The sequence below is a fragment of the Zootoca vivipara genome, chromosome 11, assembly GCF_963506605.1.
Source record: "Zootoca vivipara chromosome 11, rZooViv1.1, whole genome shotgun sequence".
Lineage (NCBI taxonomy): Eukaryota > Metazoa > Chordata > Lepidosauria > Squamata > Lacertidae > Zootoca > Zootoca vivipara.
In genome coordinates, this window is record NC_083286.1 from 12,450,810 (window position 1) to 12,472,800 (window position 21,991).

General features: G+C 44.3%; 1 protein-coding gene across 2 annotated transcripts in view; it reads right to left on the minus strand.

The window, feature by feature from the left end:
- ROR2 (receptor tyrosine kinase like orphan receptor 2) overlaps positions 1-21,991 on the minus strand; it is a 164,014-nt gene that overhangs the window by 3,741 nt on the left and 138,282 nt on the right. Inside the window, exons 6-8 of one of the 2 annotated variants that reach the window (XM_035099905.2) lie at positions 9,923-10,237; positions 3,491-3,736; positions 1,191-1,393 (exon numbers count right to left, since the gene is read on the minus strand). In XM_035099905.2, coding sequence (XP_034955796.1) covers positions 1,191-1,393; positions 3,491-3,736; positions 9,923-10,237 — 764 coding nt within the window. Of the gene's footprint in view, positions 1-1,190; positions 1,394-3,490; positions 3,737-9,922; positions 10,238-21,991 lie in introns of those variants that run through there. The other variant, XM_035099906.2, reaches the window with a different exon arrangement.

Here is a 21,991-nt window from a genome sequence, read left to right on the forward strand (position 1 = left end):
TTGTTTAATTCTATATCAAAGGGAAATGTTGCAAATTATTAGGTGGTTCTCACAAGAAGAAAGCTATGGATCAAAGTGTGCATTCAGCATACATTTACAGTGGTACCTCGGGTTACGAACGCGATCCGTTCCGGGTCGCAGTTCGTAACCCGAAAAGTTCGTAACCCGAAAAGGGCCCGAACCGCCGTTTTGCGCATGCGCAAAGCGCTATTTTCGTGCTTTGTGCATGCGCAAAGGTGCGCGGCGCTTCTGCGCACACGCGTGAGGCGAAAATACTTCCGGGTACGCGAAGTTCGTAACCCAAGGTGTTCGCAACCCGAGGTACGACTGTATACTCAAAGGGATCTCATTTGTTTTACAAACTCACATACAGGACAAATTATTTCATGTCTTAGTATTTCAATTGTCTTAAAGCAGCAAGTAAGAGAAACTGCCATGTGTTTATCAACAGGATCATCCCAGTGGCTTATGATTTCCCTCATGTTCTAGAAAGCGATGTTACTTTTTAACACAATGGCCTTTTTGCTAACCCTAAAAGTCACAGGAACTGGCATCATTTCCACCTCAATATCTCATAACTGAAGATTTTCATTTCACTGGGCATGTGAATGGCTTGTGGAAACAGGCTTGTGTCCAATGATGGTTGTGTGCTATCTGAAAATTACCGTGCACAGGGTGGGGAACTCGAATTTCACTAATCCCACTCCCAACTTAATCTAGCCCGCTATGTCCCCAAGAAAGCTGCTCCTGATTTTTGAGGGAGGCTCTGGAACAGTAGGAGGATAAAAGCTGGGGAACCTGCAGCCCTCTAGATCAGGCCTCCTCAACCTCTCCCCTCCAGATGTTTTGGCCTACAACTCCCATGATCCCTAGCTAGCAGGACTAGTGGTCAGGGATGATGGGAATTGTAGTCTCAAAACATCTGGAGTGCCGAGGTTGAGGAAGCCTGCTCTAGATATTGTCAAACTACAAACTACAAACTACATCATCACTGAAAATTGGCCATGCTGGGACTGTTGTACCACCTTAAGGAGCCATCTCTGGTCTAAGATATGGCACTGAGGGCTGCAGCTGGTAGGGGAGGATTGGCAAAAATTGGGTTTCTTGCCTTGGGCAAGGAGATGCTTTCTGTCACTATAAAGCTACCACTGGATAAAACCTGGTGTCTTTTTTTCTTGTCTAAATGGTACCTGTTTGTGCTGATTAATGAGAGGCATTTCCATATCCTGGCTAGGAGATGCCATCAGCTGGCGACGCTGTGGAGTAGTAGCAGATGTCTTCTGCTTGTTCCTGCACATACACACCAAGAAGAAAAGGCAGGCAATAACCAAAGGAATTGCTATGCTGGGTACCAGGATGTAGAGGATTCCCATTTTGCTGTTGTCACGTGGACCTGTTTAGGTTTAAAAATAATAATCACGTTTTCAGGAGGAGTCGTAAACATTCACACGTAATGCAAATAAATGCATGCACACAACCGGCACCAAGACTGTTAAAGATTCATTGCCCGTGTCTGCAGCCATGGGATTGTTGTCTATCACATGACTGTGTATGTTTTGACTCCACAGAGTGGGAAGTGACAAAGACAGGATGTTTGTGTTACTGTGTTTCCTGAAGTGGGACTATTGTCCTTTGTTCACTCTCTTTGCCGTCTGATGCTAGAGAGAGAGGGGGGGAGCCATGTTGCAGTGCTCCGTGTGTGTTTATATGTCAATAAAAGTAGATTAGCCAAAATGCTGAGTTGCTGAGTTCTGTTATGCAACTGCACAACCTCTGCGGATCCGTGAAGTGTGCTGATGTTTCTTGGCATCAGTCGCTGTGATGTTCGGGCTGAAGGAAGCTTTTGAAGCTCCTGAACAATCAACCAGGAGGGAGGGAACATGCCAGTCGGGCATGTGTCTCTGCCAGGGTCCTACTCGTGAGTAGGAGATCTTAACACAAACTTCAGCACATGCACCCACACAAGGAAACCCAATGGTAAACAAAATAATAATATTGCATTAATTGCCAACAGATTTCAAATTCCTAAGAATAAGGGGTGAATACAGTCCAAGAGAAGTTGATACGCAAAATAAATACAAGCTACATGGATCCAACCAGCACTCACTGGTCATGCATAGATAACTCTCTATAACTGAACTTTCTGAATACACAAATAACAATACTTCCCACCCCTTTCTGAAACAAAGGATGAAATCCTATGCACACTTACCTAGGACTAGGTCTAACTGAATACAGTCAAACCTCGGTTCCCGAACGCCTCTGTTATCATATGTTTTGGCTCCCGAACGCTGAAAACCCAGAAGCAATTGCTCTGGTTTTCAAACGATTTTTGGAAGCCGAATGGCTCCTGGGGAGTTTTGTTTCCTTTTTCCTCCATTGACTTTGCCGACCGCCCTTTGATCCTTGGTTGTCGAACGTTTCGGAAGTTGAACAGTCTTCCGGAACGGGTTACATTTGACAACCGACGTTTGACTGTACATCGGGGCTTGCTTCCAAGGTAACACACCAAGATTGTGCCGCATTGTCAGGGTGTGGCCCAACAGCCACTCATACAGGCCACTTCTAACAAGGCACACCAGCCTTGCTATAAGCCTGCAAACTTTTTTACTAGTTTATTTGGGTAGCCAACCTTTCCCCATCATCCCACTGCATTTCTATACTGGGCACGGAGAAGGGGGGGTTCTTCCCCTCATGGCCTGCTTTGCCCTTAGAGACAGCCCCCTCACTTGCCTTCTTGCTTATGGCCCCAGGTGAGTGCTTAAATAAAAAGGGTAAAAGGTAAAGGACCACTGGACAGTTAAGTCCAGTCAAAGGTGATTAAGGGGTTGCGGCGCTCATCTTGCTTTCAGGCCGAGGAAGCCAGCGTTTGTCCACAAACAGCTTTCCGGGCCATGTGGCCAGCAGGATTAAACCGCTTCTGGTGCGACGGGACATTGTGATGGAAACCAGAGCGCATGGAAATGCCATTTACCTTCCCGCTGCAGTGGTACCTATTTATCTACTTGCACTGCCATGCTTTCGAACTGCTACGGTATGTTGGCAGGAACTGGGACAGAGCAACGGGAGCTTACCCCATTGGGGGGATTGAAACCACCGACCTTCTGATTGGCAAGCCCAAGAGGCTTAGTGGTTTAGACCACAACACCACCCGCATCCTGTACATTACAAGTACAATCTACATAATCTTGACCAAGGACTCCTAAGTAATGTGGGCCCTCCTTTCAAACAAACTGACAAATGTTCACCCAATATTAGGTAAGATCATTAGATAAACTGCAAACCTGAAATATTTGTCTTGCTTTCCTCAAACCCAAGAACAGCAGCAGTACAGGCCATAAATTACATGCACTTAAATCCCCCTGGCTTCAGTGTTGAAAATCAAACAATGCATTAATACAAAATGGTGCAACGAAAAGGCCTTTCATTTGCTTTACAACTTTTTTTTTCTACAAACACTCTAGAAGCAGGGAAGAAAAATAATACATACTACAAGAAGGTACTTCACACAGTTCCATGCGTACGTTTTTGTTTTGCGTAAAACACCAGGGACCTTCCATCTGGCTTCCGGGATTGCGACAGTATGCGTGTCCCCCTCCAAGTTCTGGAAACTCTGTGCTTGACAAGTGATGGGGATGAGGATGCTGAGAGTCCCAATATTGGCAATGGTGGCCTGACTTTGTGACACTGATGGTGCCTCTATAATCTGCTCCAGAGCCATTGTAACACTGGTGATCTGCAAGAAGTAGTTTGGCAGAAGATGATTAACACAAAGCAATCCTCCCCTTGCAAAACAGTTTCCCTTGTCTAGTAAATCTGTTGTTTTGCCGACCTCTATGTCAGGAAAAGACAAACTCCCTATGTGATGCAGTGCAGAAATGTATGCATCATCACTTCTTAGCAAACTCATCTGCTTCAACATGACTTAAGCCTCTTTTTCACAGAACAGCTTCACCTAAGATTAACTAACTGATCCAAAAGCGAAAGATGAGTGAAAAGGCTTACTCTTGCAATAACAAACAAGAATAGCCCAATATGTATGACTTTCCCATCAGCTAGAATATGCTATATGAATAAATGAATATTTAAAACGTGGACCACTTATAATTGCCATCTCCAACTCCTTGAAAGATTCCATCAACGGTGTCTCCGGAAAATTTTACACATCACTTGGGAAGACAGGCAAACAAATGCCAGTGTACTGGAAGAAGCAAAGATCACCAGTGTCGAAGCAATGATTCTTCAACAACAACTTCATTGGACTGGTCATGTTAGGCGGATGCCTGATTATCGTCTTCCAAAGCAACTACTCTATTCCAAACTTAAAAATGGAAAGTATAATGCTGGTGGACAACAAAAGAGGTTTAAAGACTCTCTCAAGGCAAATCTTTAAAAATGTAGTATCAACACTGACAACTGTGAAACACTGGCTTACGAGCGCTCCAGTTGGAGAACAGCCTTTACCAAAGGTGTCATGGGCTTTGAAGACGTTTGAACTCAGGACAAAAAGGAGAAAAGTGCTAAGAGGAAGGGACGTTTGGCAAACCCTCACCATGATCAACTTCCACCCAGAAACCTATGTCCCCACTGTGGAAGGATGTGTGGATCCAGAATTGGCCTCCACAGTCACTTATGGACTCACTGTAAGATTGTCTTCCATAAACTGTGTTTATGGAAGACAATCTTACTCGGCTACGAGTGATCGCCAAGGAAGAAAAAAACAAATAAAGCAGCAATTCAGAAACCAAATAGGTCATGGCGTGAAGGCCAACAAACCAATATCTGAACCACGTAACTCCCACCAAAATTTGCATCCCATTTTAAACTGCTGTTCCCCACCCCCTGCTTAGCTTCCTCCGCTCCTTTAAAAAAACCAACATTTTCCTTGTTTCCCCCCTGCAACTTTCTAATCACCAGCCCTGTTCTTTATTTTTATCGTGTATCTGGTTTTGCTTCACTTCCATAAACACAACTGTACCAGTTTCATAATATTTATGTATCCCATTAAAAATTGCTCCAGTTGCACAAGGTGATCTGTACTGGCCCGCTGCCTCAGGCGTGTCATTTTGTGGGTAGAAAAGTTCCCTTTCCAGAGATGTCAATGCTTCCCTTTTCCAGCAGACTTATTCCACTGTGGATTCTTAACACCTCAAGCACTTCGCAACAGCACAAAGGTTGTGCCATAGTGCTGTGTATACACTGCATCTTATTGAAAACAATGAAGCTGGGAAAGGTTAGTATGCAGGAGGGCAGCCTTTTCTAACAGGGAGGTCTGGCAGTATCTCAGGTGCCTGGGGCAGAATCTGCATTCCTCTGGCAACAACCCTTTACATCATGCAGAGAGAAGCTGGAGAAGAACGATTTGACATCTGCTGTTCCTCTTTCTCACCAGCACACTTCACTCCCCTTCCAAGTACGCCCCAAGCAGCCGAGAGAACATGAAATTCAGCACATCGCTTTTGCTCTGCAGAGGAATGCACATTTAAAGCATCGCAATGGAATGAAACAAGCCTTGCTAATTTTGCAAAAGAGATTTGGATTTCTCTTGCAAAAAAGCACTGCATTGAAATGCAGTTCTTCTTTTGTATTCCTCTATTGTTTTACAGTCAGTGTTAGATCCTTTCAGGTCAGAACAGAAAGACAGAATGCCAAATCTAGGTATGTTTTCCATCAGGGAAAACTTCTCCATCCATCTTGCCTCCTGTGCCCAATCCAATGCATCGCTTTTTGGATGCCGAACTGCTTGCTCTCGAAGCCTAAGTAAAGCTTAATTGCTAATTTAGACTTGAAAAGCAAAAGAGGGGCATCCAACATTATCCTACCACCAGTAAAAAAAATTTTTTTGAAATTAAAATGTAAAGAGACCAACAAAACTGTCCCATTAGTGCAAGTATGTCGGCCTGCACAATGGGACTTCCTCTCCCATCCTTCTCTGCCCTCACCAATCTTTTCCAGGCATTTGAGAATTCCCAGAACAAAATGGCGGATGGGGCGGGGAAGGGAATCCAAGAGGGAAAGGAACCCTCTTCTTGCAGATGTCCTTTCACTAACGGGGAAACATGACTAGATGCATCCCATACTTTGTTGTTGTTGTTGTTTAGTCGTTCAGTCGTGTCCGACTCTTCGTGACCCCATGGGCCATAGCACGCCAGGCACTCCTGTCTTGCACTGCCTCCCGCAATTTGGTCAAACTCATGTTCGTAGCTTCGAGAACACTGTCCAACCATCTTGTCCTCTGTCGTCCCCTTCTCCTAGTGCCCTCAATCTTTCCCAACATCAGGGTCTTTTCCAAGGATTCTTCTCTTCTCATGAGGTGGCCAAAGTATTGGAGCCTGAGCTTCATGATCTGTCCTTCCAGGGAGCACTCAGGGCTGATTTCCTTAAGAATGGATAGGTTTGATCTTCTTGCAGTCCATGGGACTCTCAAGAGTCTCCTCCAGCACCATAATTCAAAAGCATCAATTCTTCGGCGATCAGCCTTCTTTATGGTCCAGCTCTCACTTCCATACATCACTGCTGGGAAAACCATAGCTTTAACTATACGGACCTTTGTCGGCAAGGTGATGTCTCTGCTTTTTAAGATGCTGTCTAGGTTTGTCATTGCTTTTCTCCCAAGAAGCAGGCGTCTTTTAATTTCGTGACTGCTGTCACCATCTGCAGTGATCAAGGAGCCCAAGAAAGTAAAATCTCTCACTGCCTCCATTTCTTCCCCTTCTATTTGCCAGGAGGTGATGGGACCAGTGGCCATGATCTTGGTTTTTTTGATGTTGAGCTTCAGACCATATTTTGCGCTCTCTTCTTTCACCCTCATTAAAAGGTTCTTTAATTCCTCCTCGCTTTCTGCCATCAAGGTTGTGTCATCTGCATATCTGAGGTTGTTGATATTTCTTCCGGCAATCTTAATTCCGGCTTGGGATTCATCTAGTCCAGCCTTTCGCATGATGAATTCTGCATATAAGTTAAATAAGCAGGGAGACAATATACAACCTTGTCGTACTCCTTTCCCAATTTTGAACCACTCAGTTGTTCCATATCCAGTTCTAACTGTAGCTTCTTGTCCCACATAGAGATTTCTCAGGAGACAGATGAGGTGATCAGGCACTCCCATTTCTTTAAGAACTTGCCATAGTTTGCTGTGGTCGACACAGTCAAAGGCTTTTGCATAGTCAATGAAGCAGAAGTAGACGTTTTTCTGGAACTCTCTAGCTTTCTCCATAATCCAGCGCATGTTTGCTATTTGGTCTCTGGTTCCTCTGCCCTTTCGAAATCCAGCTTGCACTTCTGGGAGTTCTCGGTCCACATACTGCCTAAGCCTGCCTTGTAGAATTTTAAGCATAACCTTGCTAGCGTGTGAAATGAGCGCAATTGTGCGGTAGTTGGAGCATTCTTTGGCACTGCCCTTCTTTGGAATTGGGATGTAGACTGATCTTCTCCAATCCTCTGGCCATTGCTGAGTTTTCCAAACTTGCTGGCATATTGGGTGTAGCACCTTAACAGCATCATCTTTTAAAATTTTAAATAGTTCAGCTGGAATATCATCACTTCCACTGGCCTTGTTATTAGCAGTGCTTTCTAAGGCCCATTTGACTTCACTCTCCAAGATGTCTGGCTCAAGGTCAGCAACCACACTACCTGGGGTGTACGAGACCTCCATATCTTTCTGGTATAATTCCTCTGTGTATTCTTGCCACCTCTTCTTGATGTCTTCTGCTTCTGTTAGGTCCTTACCACTTTTGTCCTTGATTATGGTAATCTTTGTACGAAATGTTCCTTTCATATCTCCAATTTTCTTGAACAGATCTCTGGTTTTCCCCATTCTATTGTTTTCCTCTATTTCTTTGCATTGCTCATTTAAGAAGACCCTCTTGTCTCTCCTTGCTGTTTTTTGGAAATCTGCATTCAGTTTCCTGTATCTTTCCCTATCTCCCTTGCATTTTGCTTGCCTCCTCTCCTCCGCTATTTGTAAGGCCTCGTTGGACAGCCATTTTGCTTTCTTGCATTTCCTTTTCCTTGGGATGGTTTTCGTTGCTGCCTCCTGTATAATGTTACGAGCCTCCATCCATAGTTCTTCAGGCACTCTGTCCACCAAATCTAAATCCTTAAACCTGTTCCTCACTTCCACTGTGTATTCATAAGGGATTTGATTCAGATTGTATCTTACTGGCCCAGTGGTTTTTCCTACTTTCTTCAGTTTAAGCTGGAATTTTGCTATAAGAAGCTGATGATCTGAGTTACAGTCAGCTCCAGGTCTTGTTTTTGCTGACTGTATAGAGCTTCTCCATCTTTGGCTGCAGAGAATATAATCAATCTGATTTCGATGCTGCCCATTTGGTGATATCCATGTGTAGAGTCGTCTCTTGTGTTGTTGGAAGAGAGTGTTTGTGATGACCAGCTTGTTCTCTTGACAGAACTCTATTAGCCTTTGCCCTGCTTCATTTTGAACTCCCAGGCCAAACTTGCCAGTTGTTCCTTTTATCTCTTGATTCCCTACTTTAGCATTCCAATCCCCTGTAATGAGAAGAACATCCTTCTTTGGTGTCATTTCTAGAAGGTGTTGTAGGTCTTCATAGAATTGGTCAATTTCACTTTCTTCAGCACCGGTAGTTGGTGCATAAACTTGGATTACTGTGATGTTAAAAGGTCTGCCTTGGATTCGTATCGAGATCATTCTGTCATTTTTGAGATTGCATCCCATTACAGCTTTTGCCACTCTTTTGTTGACTATGAGGGCCACTCCATTTCTACTACGGGATTCTTGCCCACAGTAGTAGATATGATAGTCATCCGAACTGAATTCGCCCATTCCCTTCCATTTTAGTTCACTGATGCCCAGGATGTCGATATTTATTCTTGTCATCTCATTTTTGACCACATCCAGCTTACCTCCATTCATGGTTCTTACATTCCAGGTTCCTATGCAATATTTTTCTTTACAGCATCGGACTTTCCTTTCGCTTCCAGGCATATCCGCAACTGAGCGTCCTTTCGGCTTTGGCCCAGCCGCTTCATCAGCTCTGAATCTACTTGTACTTGTCCTCCGCTCTTCCTCAGTAGCATGTTGGACGCCTTCCGACCTGAGGGGCTCATCTTCCAGCGTCATAACTTTTATATGCCTGTTGTCTTTGTCCATGGAGTTTTCTTGGCAGGGTTACTGGAGTGGCTTGCCAGTTCCTTCTCCAGGTGGATCACGTTTAGTCAAAACTCTCCACTATGACCTGTCCATCTTGGGTGGCCCTGCATGGCATAGCTCATAGCTTCTCTGAGTTATTCAAGCCCCTTCGCCACGACAAGGCATTGATCCATGACTAGATGCATCCCATACTTTGTAGCACAGTAGTAAAATGTACTTGGCCCAGAAGTCTAAACAATGTCATGTATTTTGTGACACATTAAAGGTAGAGTGAGGAAGCAGGGGCCCAAGGGCCACATAGCCTACTTTCATGCAAGCTTCGGCCTAGTTTCAAGTTTCTTGCCAGCTTTTTTCTCTCTCTTTTGCCTCCTTTTTTCTATAATTTTTATTAAATTTTCTGTTTTCCATTTTAGAATATTCATTTAAACAACCTATGACTTCCCATCTTCTCTTTCCATGGTTCATTTTGCATAACATAAATCCCTGCATATTTTATATAAACTAAACCATTTAGTATTCCATTATTACATCCTTCAAAAAAACCTTGCCGGTATTTACACTGTTGAATTTATCTTAACGCTGCCCACGTTTTCAAATATACACAATTGCCCCATATATTCAGTAAACGTATTCCAATCTTTTTCAAACGTATGTTCTTCATGTTCTCTTATTCTACTGTAATATGTTAATTAACTTATTCATCCTTTTTAAACCCAGTGCTTAAATAGATAAAAACCAATTATTTGATTTTGATGCGTTTGCACGAAAGAAAAAGCAAGAAAGATAACTTACACCTGTTGAGCCGATCTACAGGTATTCCGATCCTTATGCAATTGGCAGCCTCCAAAGTTTCTGGCAAGGGCAAGTCTTCACATTTGGGTGGCTGGAGTTGCATCAGAATGAGCGGATTAGATCTAGCAATGTTGTATTCCTGCCTACAGAGGTCATTCTCCAGAACTTCACACTCATCCCGACAGAGCTCCCTTGGTTTAGGTGTCCGAGCACGCTCGTCGCAGAGAGGAAACACAAAGTGGCAGAAGGAGGGAATGGCAAACTGGGAGCACTGATCCGATAAATGGGTGGATGTGCCAATCATGGTAAATGCAGCTGGAAAGAAAGACAAAGCAAACGTTAAAGACTCAGTTCAGGCAAAAAATGAGATACAACACATTATTATGGATCTCCTACAGAAATGGGGCTCAAGATCATGGCCACTGGGTCCCATCACTGGTCCCAAGAGTCTCTGGAGGAGACTCTTGAGAGTCCCATGGACTGCAAGTAGAAGGGGAAGAAATGGAGGCAGTGAGAGATTTTACTTTCTTGGGCTCCATGATTACAGTAGATGGTGACAGCAGTCACGAAATTAAAAGACCCCTGCTTCTTGGGAGAAAAGCAATGACAAACCTAGACAGCATCTTAAAAAGCAGAGACATCACCTTGCCAACAAACATCCGGATAGTTAAAGCTATGGTTTTTCCAGTAGTGATGTATGGAAGTGAGAGCTGGACCATAAAGAAGGCTGATCGCCGAAGAATTGATGCTTTTGAATTATGGTGCTGGAGGAGACTCTTGAGAGTCCCATGGACTGCAAGAAGATCAAACCTATCCATTCTGAAGGAAATCAGCCCTGAGTGCTCACTGGAAGGACAGATCCTGAAGCTGAGGCTCCAATACTTTGGCTACCTCATGAGAAGAGAAGACTCCCTGGAAAAGACCCTGATGTTGGGAAAGATAGAGGGCACAAGGAGAAGGGGACGACAGAGGACAAGATGGTTGGACAGTGTTCTCGAAGCTACCAACTTGAGTTGGACCAAACTGCGGGAGGCAGTGGAAGACAGGAGTGTCCATGGGGTCACAAACAGTCGGACATGACTAAACGACTAAACAACAACAAAACAACTGAAACAACTTCAAAGCAGGCTACCAAATTAAAAGCATTAATAAAAGAACTGAGAACATAGTATGCTAGATACATAGGCATCTCGTGTGTGTAACCAAAGTAGATATTTTGACATCATCACATTCACAGAGGGCTCATCTGCACTGCAAATTCCAGGCTGATTTGTCTCTCAGATGCAGAATTTTCAAACTTTCATAATCATGAATATTCCCAGAGTTCTTTGGTGTGAGAGGTGGTGGTCAAAGCAGTATAATCTGGTTTATGTCGTTACATAGCCCTTTGCAATGGCCGCGTTATAATATGATCACCCTGAGTTTCACAATGAAAAAGTACCCACCAACAGACCACCCACCATTTTTTCCTTTCCCCTTTGTTTGGCATGTACAGTGGAACCCAGAAGTAATTGCTTCTGTTTTTGAATGCGCCTCGGAAGTTGTACGGCTTCCACTGCGTGTTTTTCCATTTTCTCAATGGAAATTGCCAACAGCCCTTTGTGCCTCGGTTGTCGAACGTTTCGGAAGTCGAATGGATTACGATCAACAACCAAGGTTCGACTGTATCTGGTCAGCCACCTCTGCATTTTGAGGCACTGTCCCCTTTTGCAGCCCCCTCTTTTCAACAGCAGGACAACCTGCCATGACCCATTGACGAGTGACCATCTGATGAGGCTCTTGGACAGATCTGGATTGTGAAAGGAAAGTTTCACGTTATCCTACTGGTTCCAAGCAGAGATGCTCAAACCTATCTGGAAGTCACACCCTGTATTCTGCCATCAAATGAGTGATGAGATAAAGCCCACAATGTGCATGATCAAAGACATGTTGTTCCACAGTATAGCCTCACATGTTTGACTGCTGAGCCCTGGCACGGGAAGCGAGTCTCATGACTAAGCCCTAGTGAGGTCTGGCTCAACTTATGCTTTGTTTTGTTTTTAAATCACTATGGTGGATAAATGTATAACATGCATTTTTCCACTCCTGAAACTGAAACACACACAGCACAATTTGAAGGGGGGGGGAACCTGAATGGAAATATAACAATACATATTTGGCTAATACACAAGCTAAGGAGAAAATAATATTGCAAAGTTCAATTGCATTGTCCGTCATAGGTTGTATGTCAGGCATAGGCAAACTCCGGCCCTCCAGATGTTTTGGAACTACAATTCCCATCATCCCTAGCTAACAGGACCAGTGGTCAGGGATGATGGGAATTGTAGTCTCAAAACATGTGGAGGGCTGAGTTTGAGGAAGCCTGGTCAAATTTAACCCTTAAGCCTATGCCTGTTATATGTCATAATCAGAGAGTTGAAACTGCCCCTCTCCCGGCTTTTCTAGCAACTGCTGCTTAAATGCTCCTATTTGCTGGATTTTCACCTTGTCGTGGTCTTGAAATATTCCATCAACGGTGTCTCCGAAAAAATTTACACATCACTTGGGAAGACAGGAGAACTAATATCAGTGTACTGGAAGAAGCAAATATCACCAGTGTTGAAGCAATGATTCTTCAACATCAACTTTGTTGGACTGGTCATGTTGTGTGGATGCCTGATGATCGTCTTCCAAACCTACTACTCTATTCCGAACTTAAAAATGGAAATCGTAATGCTGGTGGTCACCAAAAGAGGTTTAAAGACTCTCTCAAGGCAAATCTTTAAAAATGTAGTATAAACACTGACAACTGGGAAACACTGGCCTGCGAGCGCTCCAGTTGGAGAACTTTGAAGAAATGTGATCTCGGGATGCAAGGGAGAAACGTGCAAAGAGGAAGGCACGCTTGGCAAATCCACACCATGATAAACTCCCACCTGGATACCAATGTCCCCACTGTGGAAAGACGTGTGGATCCAGAATTGGCCTCCACAGTCACTTACGGACCCATTGTTAAAACAGTGTTTATGGAAGACAATCTTACTCGGCTACGAGTGATCGCCACAGAAGAAGTTGTTTAAATGCTGACATTTATCACTTGAATTTTCTTTGATGTTTAAAAGTTAGGGAAATAAAAGACGTATCACAGGTGTGATACATGAAACAGGTCCCACCTACATATAGGTAGATTTCCACTTTCCGAATTGTTCTATAGCTTTCAGCTCACGACAAATCTACCCATCCTGCCAATGCAAATTGTGACAATCAAGGAAATGATAGAATAATGAAATTACTTAGTACCCCAACAAATTGCCACCTTCCCTTCCTAATGCGCAGGCTGTTGCTTCCCATTGGCACAGTTCACACTACATGTTCATCATAACATGCTCATTTGTTTGGCCTTTTATTCGAAAGCTGTGCTCACACCATAACCATAAAGCACATTCAAAGCATATTCTGTCCCTCAAAGAATTATGGGCACTGTAGTTTGTTAATGGTTGCTGGGAATGGACACTCTGTGAGGAGAAAACTACAGTGCCCAGAATTCTTTGAGGGAAAGTGTGTGTTCCAAAGTTACAGCGTGTACATTGCCTAGGACTAGAAATGCTTGTTCCAAATGTACACTGTCGATTTTAAACTGGTAATCAGATCTTACACAAAAGCACATACAAGCATGTGTGTGTACTTACTGAAATACACACACACAGAGAGAGGTGCTCACACACTATTACAAACACATGTCTGCAAGTGAAGGCAGGCACTTCTGCCCCACTCTCAAAATGGAACAAAATGGAAACTAACTCTCCCTTGGGTACTGTCACAGTGGCAGGTACTTTCATAGAATCTTAGAGTTGCAAGGGACCCCCAAGGGTCATCTAGTCCAACCCCCTGCAATGCAGGAATCTCAGCTAAAGCATCCATGACAGATGGCCATCCAACCTCTGCTTAAAACTCTCCAATGAAGGAGCATCCACAACCCACTGAGGGAGACCATTCCACTGCCGAACACCTCTTACTCTCAGAATGTTTTTCCAAATGTTTAGCCAGAATCTCCTTTTTCTGCAACTTGAAGCCATTGGCTCAAGTCCTACCCTCCAGAGCAGGCAAAAACAAGCACGCTCCCTCCTCCATGTGACAACAAGCCTTAAGGTATCTGAAGCTGGCTATCATATCTCCTCTTTTCCAGGCTAAACATACCCAGCTCCTTCAAGAGCTCCTCATAAGGCTTAATTTCCAGACCCTTGATCATCTTGGTTGCCCTCCTCTGCACATGTTCCAGCTTGTCAACATCCTTCTTAAATTGTGGTGCCCAGAACTGGATACAGTAGTGTGGGCTGACTAAGGCAGAATAGAGTGGTACTATTACTTCCCTTGATCTGGACACTAGACTTCTGTTGATGCAGCAGCAATCTCTCTCTCTCTCTCTCTCTCTCTCTCTCTCTCTCTCTCTCTCTCTCTCTCTCTCTCTCTCTCTCTCTCTCTCTCTCTCTCTCTCTCTCTCTCCCTCTCTCCCTCTCTCCCTCTCTCCCTCTCTCCCTCTCTCCCTCTCCCTCTCCCTCTCCCTCTCCCCCCCTCTCTCTCGTAATTGGTGGGCTTATAGTGAGCCTGTTTGGTCTACCTAGCAGCTCTCTTGTTAATCATCCTATTGCCTTATCCACATCATGTTCCTACACTCTTAGAATAACCCTTGAACTCAGTGGCAAAGATAGTACAGTACTGATTAATTTTCTTGGTTGGGCAGAGATTTTTTTTTCGAGAAGCTGAGTAACTGAACAGTGCAATTCCCAAGACTGTCAAGCCGGAGTTATCACACGGAGCTTGTAGTCAGAATTTTGAGCTAGGCCCTTTACAGCAGTCAGGACCATGTTAAGTGAAAAGTATGAGTGCACCAGAAGAAACCTGATATTTGCTAATGACTTTGGTAAGCTGCACTAAAGATTATAATGAATGACCAAACGACTTCAGTCAATGGCAAAGCATCTTTGAACAAGCCGGCCTTTAAAAAGAATGCAGATAAGAAGAAGGCCAAGATAAGTAAAGATCGTGGGCCCACTACAAAAGGAATACTTGGAAGGGAACATAAAATAGTTGAGCAATTTTCATATTTGGGATAATTGCTGCCAGAGAGTTTCCCTCTTTAGCAACCCTGGTTGAAACTTGCTTGCTTGCTTGATTCTATTCCTTTGCTGCTTTATATTCAAAAAAATCCCAAAGCGGCTTACAAACAAAAGATAAAAATAACATAATGGAACATCATGAATACAGCATAAATCGTATAGAATACTTAACGAATCAGCAGTAAAACAATCCCAAATCCAAAATACTGTAAAACAATGTCCATATATGTTACACTATTAACAAAACAACTAAAAAATAAGCTAAACATCAGTTACACCGAAAATCATATTATAGGAATCACAAAGTATGACAGCATTCATATCTAGAAAACAATATTAACAAAAGAGAAACAAAACAAAACAAACAACAAACAACAAACAACAAACAACAAACAAACAAACACAAATGGTTCACATTGGGAATCAACAGAAGGAATCTGTCAATAAAAGCATTGAGACTTAACAGCCTACATGTGGGCAGTCTCAGGTCATACATGCACACACCAATTTCATCATGTGATCACATATGCAAATGTGAGTTTACAATGCAGTCATCAAGCAATTTCTGAAAGTGCAACCACAATTTGGCCACCTGCTACAATCGCGTATCCGTATACTGCTCATCAGTTTACATTTTACAGTTTTCTACACCTCCAGGACTGAGGACAAGTTTACAAAAAAATCCCTAAAGCTGATTAATGGGAAAAGGTTTGTACACTTGCCCTATGCTCTCTATATATAAAAATGTAAACTGGGTATGTTCCTTCGTCTCCAATGTTCAACAAAACCGTTTGACTGATTGAGGTGAAATTTTGACACAACATCACATGGAATGTCCGAAGGCTATAGGAAAGTTTGCTAAGAAAGATGTCACACTTGTGCCAGGAAAACTCCCCCCCCAAAAAAACCCCGTGTTTCAAAACGCACCACTCAGCCAAAAGTGCAAGCTGGGAAAAGAACCAGGTTGCAAACCAGTGCCCTCTAGCGGCGGCTACACTGGTACTGCACCTATAAAACCTTCCCTCTCAACAGCACCTCGGCTCCCGTTTACATACTAGGCCGAAGCCTTTACAGACTAGGTCGAATGGAGGTACTGACTTGCCTGGTGGGGGTTGGGGGGAGGAGGGGACGGGATAGGTCAAGACACAGTGGGACCAGTCACAGGGATGAGCCGGGGGTGGGGGGAAGAGAGGGTGTGATAAGTCATGGGCAGGGACAGGGTGGGGGGGGAATCAAAGGGATCAGCCGGGGGTGGGGGCGGGATACGTCATGGATCGGCACAGGGTGGGGCAGTCACAGGGATTAACCACAGCAACGCATGGCAGGGCCAGCTAGTAATCTATAGAAGTTGCCAACTGCTAAGTAAGAACCACAATACCTCAAGGACCGCCTCTTTCCATATGAACCTACCCAGACTCTGAGATCACCATCTGAGGCCTTCCCTCCTTTGTGTGCCGCCTCCTCCTCAAGAGGTCCGGAGGGTGGCAACACGAGAACGGGGCCTTCTCTGCAGTGGCTCCCCATCTGTGAAATGCTCTACCCTGGGAAGTTCGCCTGGCGCCTTCATTACACACCTTTAGGCACCAGGCAAAAGTGTTCCTTTTTAACCAGGCGTTTGGTTGATCCAATTTACATCTTATACGCTTTTAAATTACGGTTTTTTTGGGGGGTGGCTACTGAGTTGTTGTTGTTAATTTTGTGGTTTTATATTTTGATTTTTATTCTGTGAGCTGCCCTGAGACCCTCAGGTATAGGGCGGTATATAAATTCAATAAATAACAACAACAACAACAACAACAACAACAACAACAACAACAACAACATTTTGTGCAGTGGAAATGGAAGATGTCTAGAGAGCTAAACAGATGGGGCATATAAATGAGAAACACTACAGAAATAATCCCATGCAGTTATTTCAGTAATCTTCTGGACAGTGCAGTCATAGCTGTGCCAGCTGTACAAGGAAAAGCACCAGAGAATGAACCAGCTGTGGTGGGTATGATGCGAGGCTGGTCTTCAATGGGCCCCAGTCTCTTGGGTAGAGAGACGCTGGATGCTTGAAAGGAGCATGCCACAACCAACACTCAGAGCTGTCCTTGTAGAAAAATGCACGGTGCTATTCTTTGGCCAGGAATAACTCAGTGCACCCTGTTACAAGTCAGAAAATTAGATCTAGTGGTTCAGAAGGTTCACAGCTCAATACAAACTAGTTCTTTCATGTTTTGTATCTCCTGTAAGAGATGCTTGGATATGGAATCTCCTTGCTCACTACTGGCCGATGTCTGAACTTGTTTGCAAAACATCTTGACCTGTATATGCATTGGGCAGATTAAGCAAGATAACATCCACCCTTTGTATATTTTTGCCATCAATTGCCTAGCAAATAATTCTTTTTGTTGTTGTTGTTTAGTCGTTTAGTCGTGTCCAACTCTTCGTGACCCCATGGACCAGAGCACGCCAGTTTGGTCAAACTCATGTTCGTAGCTTTGAGAACACTATCCAACCATCTCGTCCTCTGTCGTACAGGCATTGAAGCAGAATATAGCACTCCCATTGAAATCGGGTGCATGAAGATGGAGTTTTAGCAATATATGGCAAGGCACACAACTCCTTTCCAGTACTGCAAAGCAGCTTATTTCAATACTGACTTCCCTAAACATCGATAATAGATTTGCCGATGGCTACTCTTAGAAGCATAGGAACCCATGGCAGTTTTCTTCAGTGCCAGAAGCAGTAATAAGAGGTGTATTGCACAGATAAAATATACGAGTCAGCTGGGCTTAAAGAAGCCATGCCACACGACCTCAGCGGGGGCGGGGTATTTATTATTATTATTATTATTATTATTATTATTATTATTATTATTATTATTATTCTGAATTGCAGAAGGGCACAGGAAGTTTAAAGACAGAAAAAAAGACAAAAGCACAGTCTTTGTCTCCCCTTTCTTTCTATTTTTTTTTTGCAAAAGAGAGAGAGATATTTCAGAGATGCTTCACACTTTACACTGAAGAGTTTTACTACCACAGTGCTTGAAGCAGTCTTATAAAATTAATTTTCCTGTTTGGACTGCAGGTGTCACTATTTTCCATCCCCATAGGTACATGCTTCACTGGCTTAAATTAAAAACTAATATAATGGTTACATATGTAGGCTTCCTTTTCTTTTTTCCTTTTTTTAAAAAAAGAACTGCCAGAAAACTGCCTAGAACAAAAATAACCTTGTTCTAGTTCTCCCATTCTAAGATTTGCCACCTTACGTTTGATTCTTATGCTTTTACATCGAACAGACTTTACAGTGAACTACTTATCGACCCAAAATATCTGGCGCAACGATAGGAGGGAACGTCTATTCTTTCAAAACAATGCATAATAAAGAACTGTCTCAATATGACAAGTGTCCCAAATCTGCAGACTTTCAGGATCCCATGCCTTCAAAAGTGTTTTCCAAGGGGGCAAGGGGACCATCAGATAATAAGGTAGAAGTTAAAGGACCTCTGGACGGTTAAGTCCAGTCAAAGGAGACTATGGGTTTGTGATGCTCATCTCGCTTTCAGGCCAAGGGAGCCGGCGTTTGTCCACAGGCAGCTTTTCTGAGTCATGTGGCCAGCATGACTAAACCACTTCTGGCACAACGGGACACCGTGACAGAAACCAGAGCACACGGAAACACTGTTTACCTTTCTACCGCAGCGGTACCCTACTTGCACTGGTGTGCTCTCGAACTGCTAGGTTGGCAGGAGCTGGGACAGAGCAACGGGAGCTCACCCCGTCGCATGGATTCGAACCGGCAACCTTCTGATCGGCAAGCCCAAGAGGCTCAGTGGTTTAGACCACAGCGCCATCTGTCTCAAACAAACAAGCACACAGTCACTGATAGGTCCACCCGCCATTGTGAGGCTCAAAGCAATGAAGATGATGCCTCCCCAGCTGTTGCCATTGGCTGTGGGTTTCTTGTGATGTCACAAAAGCACTTGGCAACTGAGTGGATATAAAAAGCAGAAAGCCCTTTTCTATTTCTATTTCCAGCAGGACACACCTGGCAATGGATGTGACATTCAGCACTGCCCAGGTTTCTTCCACTTGGAGGAGGCAAAGTGGTGAATGGAAGGAGGCAATCCTCTGGCAGTGGGATGCTATGGAGTGATCATAAGGCAAGTTCGCTTGCTTGAAGGCTGCTGGTATCCATTGTTGGAAGTTGGCGGATGTCTCATAATGCACCTAACAATAACTTCTGGCACAATGGGACACCGTGATGGAAACCAGAGCACATGGAATCACCGTTTCCCTTCCCACCGCAGAGGTACCTATTTATCTACTCACACTGGTGTGCTTTCGAACTGCTAGGTTGGCAGGAGCTGGGACAGAGCAACAGGAGCTCATTCCGTTGCAGGGATTCAAGCCATGGACCTTACGATCGACAAGCCCAAGAAGCTCAGTGGTTTAGACCATAGCGTCACCCACATCCCATCAGGGTATGCATCTGGAGTGCTCATTCTAGTTTTTCCTGGCTTAACTCTTCACCTGTGGAAGCTACGATGGCAAGACCGAGGAGAAAGCTAGAAAGCCTTGGTTATTTCTGCAGTTCATTTATAGACACATGTAAGCAGCCCATTTGGATTACTGTGTGCATCTCCTGCATTCAAGTTTGCTCATGTCTTTTTCGCAGAGCACAGCTGTTCTTGTTTCTACATGTGGAGGAGCACGGTTCTCTGGATTGTGGCTTATTACAAGCCCCGATAACTATGCATACTGAATCACTGGACCCTTTGTATGTAACTGCAGAGTTGTCTGAAAAATCACTGGTGTACAACAGGAGCCTGAGCCTTTGCTGCGAAAACCTATTAAATAAAAGCAAATATACACCCTACGTAAAACTCTGAATAGGAGCACAGAAACATAGGAGCTGGCTGGCAGTTCCTCTCCCAGGTTTCAGACAGATTTTTCCAGCCCTAACCTGGGATGCTGGGAATTGGACCTGGAACTCGGTACATGCCAAATGTGCGCTCTATCACAGAGTCCCAGGCAGCCTTCCCCAACCTATCACCATCCAGATGTTTTAGATTCCAACTTTCATCAGACTCGGCCACGTGGTCAGAGAAGATGGAAGTTTTGAGCTTTGAGTCCTAAACATCTGGTGGACATAAGGCTGAGGAAGGTGCTTCCTGGAAGAGATCCACCATAGCAAGCATTTCATTTTTTGCAGCAGACTACAGAGGGTAAATAGGTAAAGGTAAAGTCATCTCGCATTATTGGCCGAGGGAACCGGCGTATAGCTTCCAGGTCATGTGGCCAGCATGACAAAGCCACTTCTGGCGAACCAGAGCAGCACACGGAAATGCCGTTTACCTTCCTGCTGTAGCAGTTCCTATTTATCTACTTGCACTTTAACGTGCTTTCGAACTGCTAGGTTGGCAGGAGCTGGGACTGAGCAACGGGAGCTCACCCTGTTGCGGGGATTCAAACCGCTGACCTTCTGATCAGCAAGCCCTAGGCTCAGTGGTTTAACCCACAGATACAAATAGTTAAAAACAAAACAAAAGGTTGCACAGTGAATCCCAGTGTTGACAGGTATTTTAATCCAAATAGAGGCATACCTCGGGTTGCATACGCTGTGGGTTATGCGTGTTTGGGTTGCACTCCGTGCCGAATCCAGGAGTACCGCAATGGGTTACTTCTGGGTTTCGGCGCTCGCACATGCGCATGAACGCAAAAATGACATCATGTGCCTGCGCAGAAGTGCAGAATCGCTCATGCCCGTGCACAGACGTGGCGCTGTGGGTTGCAAACGCGCCTCCCACACAGATCACATTCGCAACCTGAGGTATTAGTGCACTACTCAGGTATGTAACTGCTTTGCAAGATCGTTGAATTAGCTGTAGGGAGGTTAAAGAACATTGTATCATTATTCTTAATTATTAGGTAAAGGTAAAGGACCCTTGGATGGTTAAGTCCAGTCAAAGGCGACCATGGGGTGTGGCACTCATCTTGCTTTCAGGCCAAGGGAGCCGGCGTTTGTCCGCAGACAGCGTTCTGCAGGACTAAACCGCTTCCGGCACAACAGAACACCATGACTGAGACCAGAGTGAATGGAAATGCCGTTTACCTTCCCGTCACAGTGGCACCTATTTATCTACTTTAACTGGTGTGCTTTCGAACTGCTAGGTTGGCAGGAGCTGGGAAAGAGCAACGGGAGCTCACCCTGTCGCAGGGATTCGAACTGATGACATCCTGATCGGAAAGCCCAAGAGGCTCAGTGGTTTAGACCACAGCGCCACCCACGTCCCTTTTATATAAAAATTATATACTGTTTTGATTATAAAAAACCTCAAAGCAGTTTACAAAGATACAAGAATAACATCAAGAAAAATCACAACCCTACTTTCAACCCTAAAAAGTTAAAATACTAAAACAGATTAAAATTACCTCCACTCTCTAAGCATCTAGATAGGTTGGTGTTAACCTGAATCTGAATGTTTTTAGCAGCGAAGGTGTCCGCTTGGTCTCAATAGGCAAGGAGTTCCAGAGAGACCGACATAGAGACCGACATTGTCCACCTATGATGCTGCTTCCAGTGGCGGGTGCTAGTGACACTGAAAGATGAGAGTGCAAAATATGGTCTGGAGCTCAAGATCATGGCCACTGGGTCCCATCACTGGTCCCAAGAGTCTTTGGAGCAGACTCTTGAGAGTCCCATGGACTGCAAGTAGAAGGGGAAGAAATGGAGGCAGTGAGAGATTTTACTTTCTTGGGCTCCATGATTACAGTAGATGGTGACAGCAGTCACGAAATTAAAAGACGCCTGCTTCTTGGGAGAAAAGCAATGACAAACCTAGACAGCATCTTAAAAAGCAAAGACATCACCTTGCCGACAAAGGTCCGTATAGTTAAAGCTATGGTTTTCCCAGTAGTGATGTATGGAAGTGAGAGCTGGACCATAAAGAAGGCTGATCGCCGAAGAATTGATGCTTTTG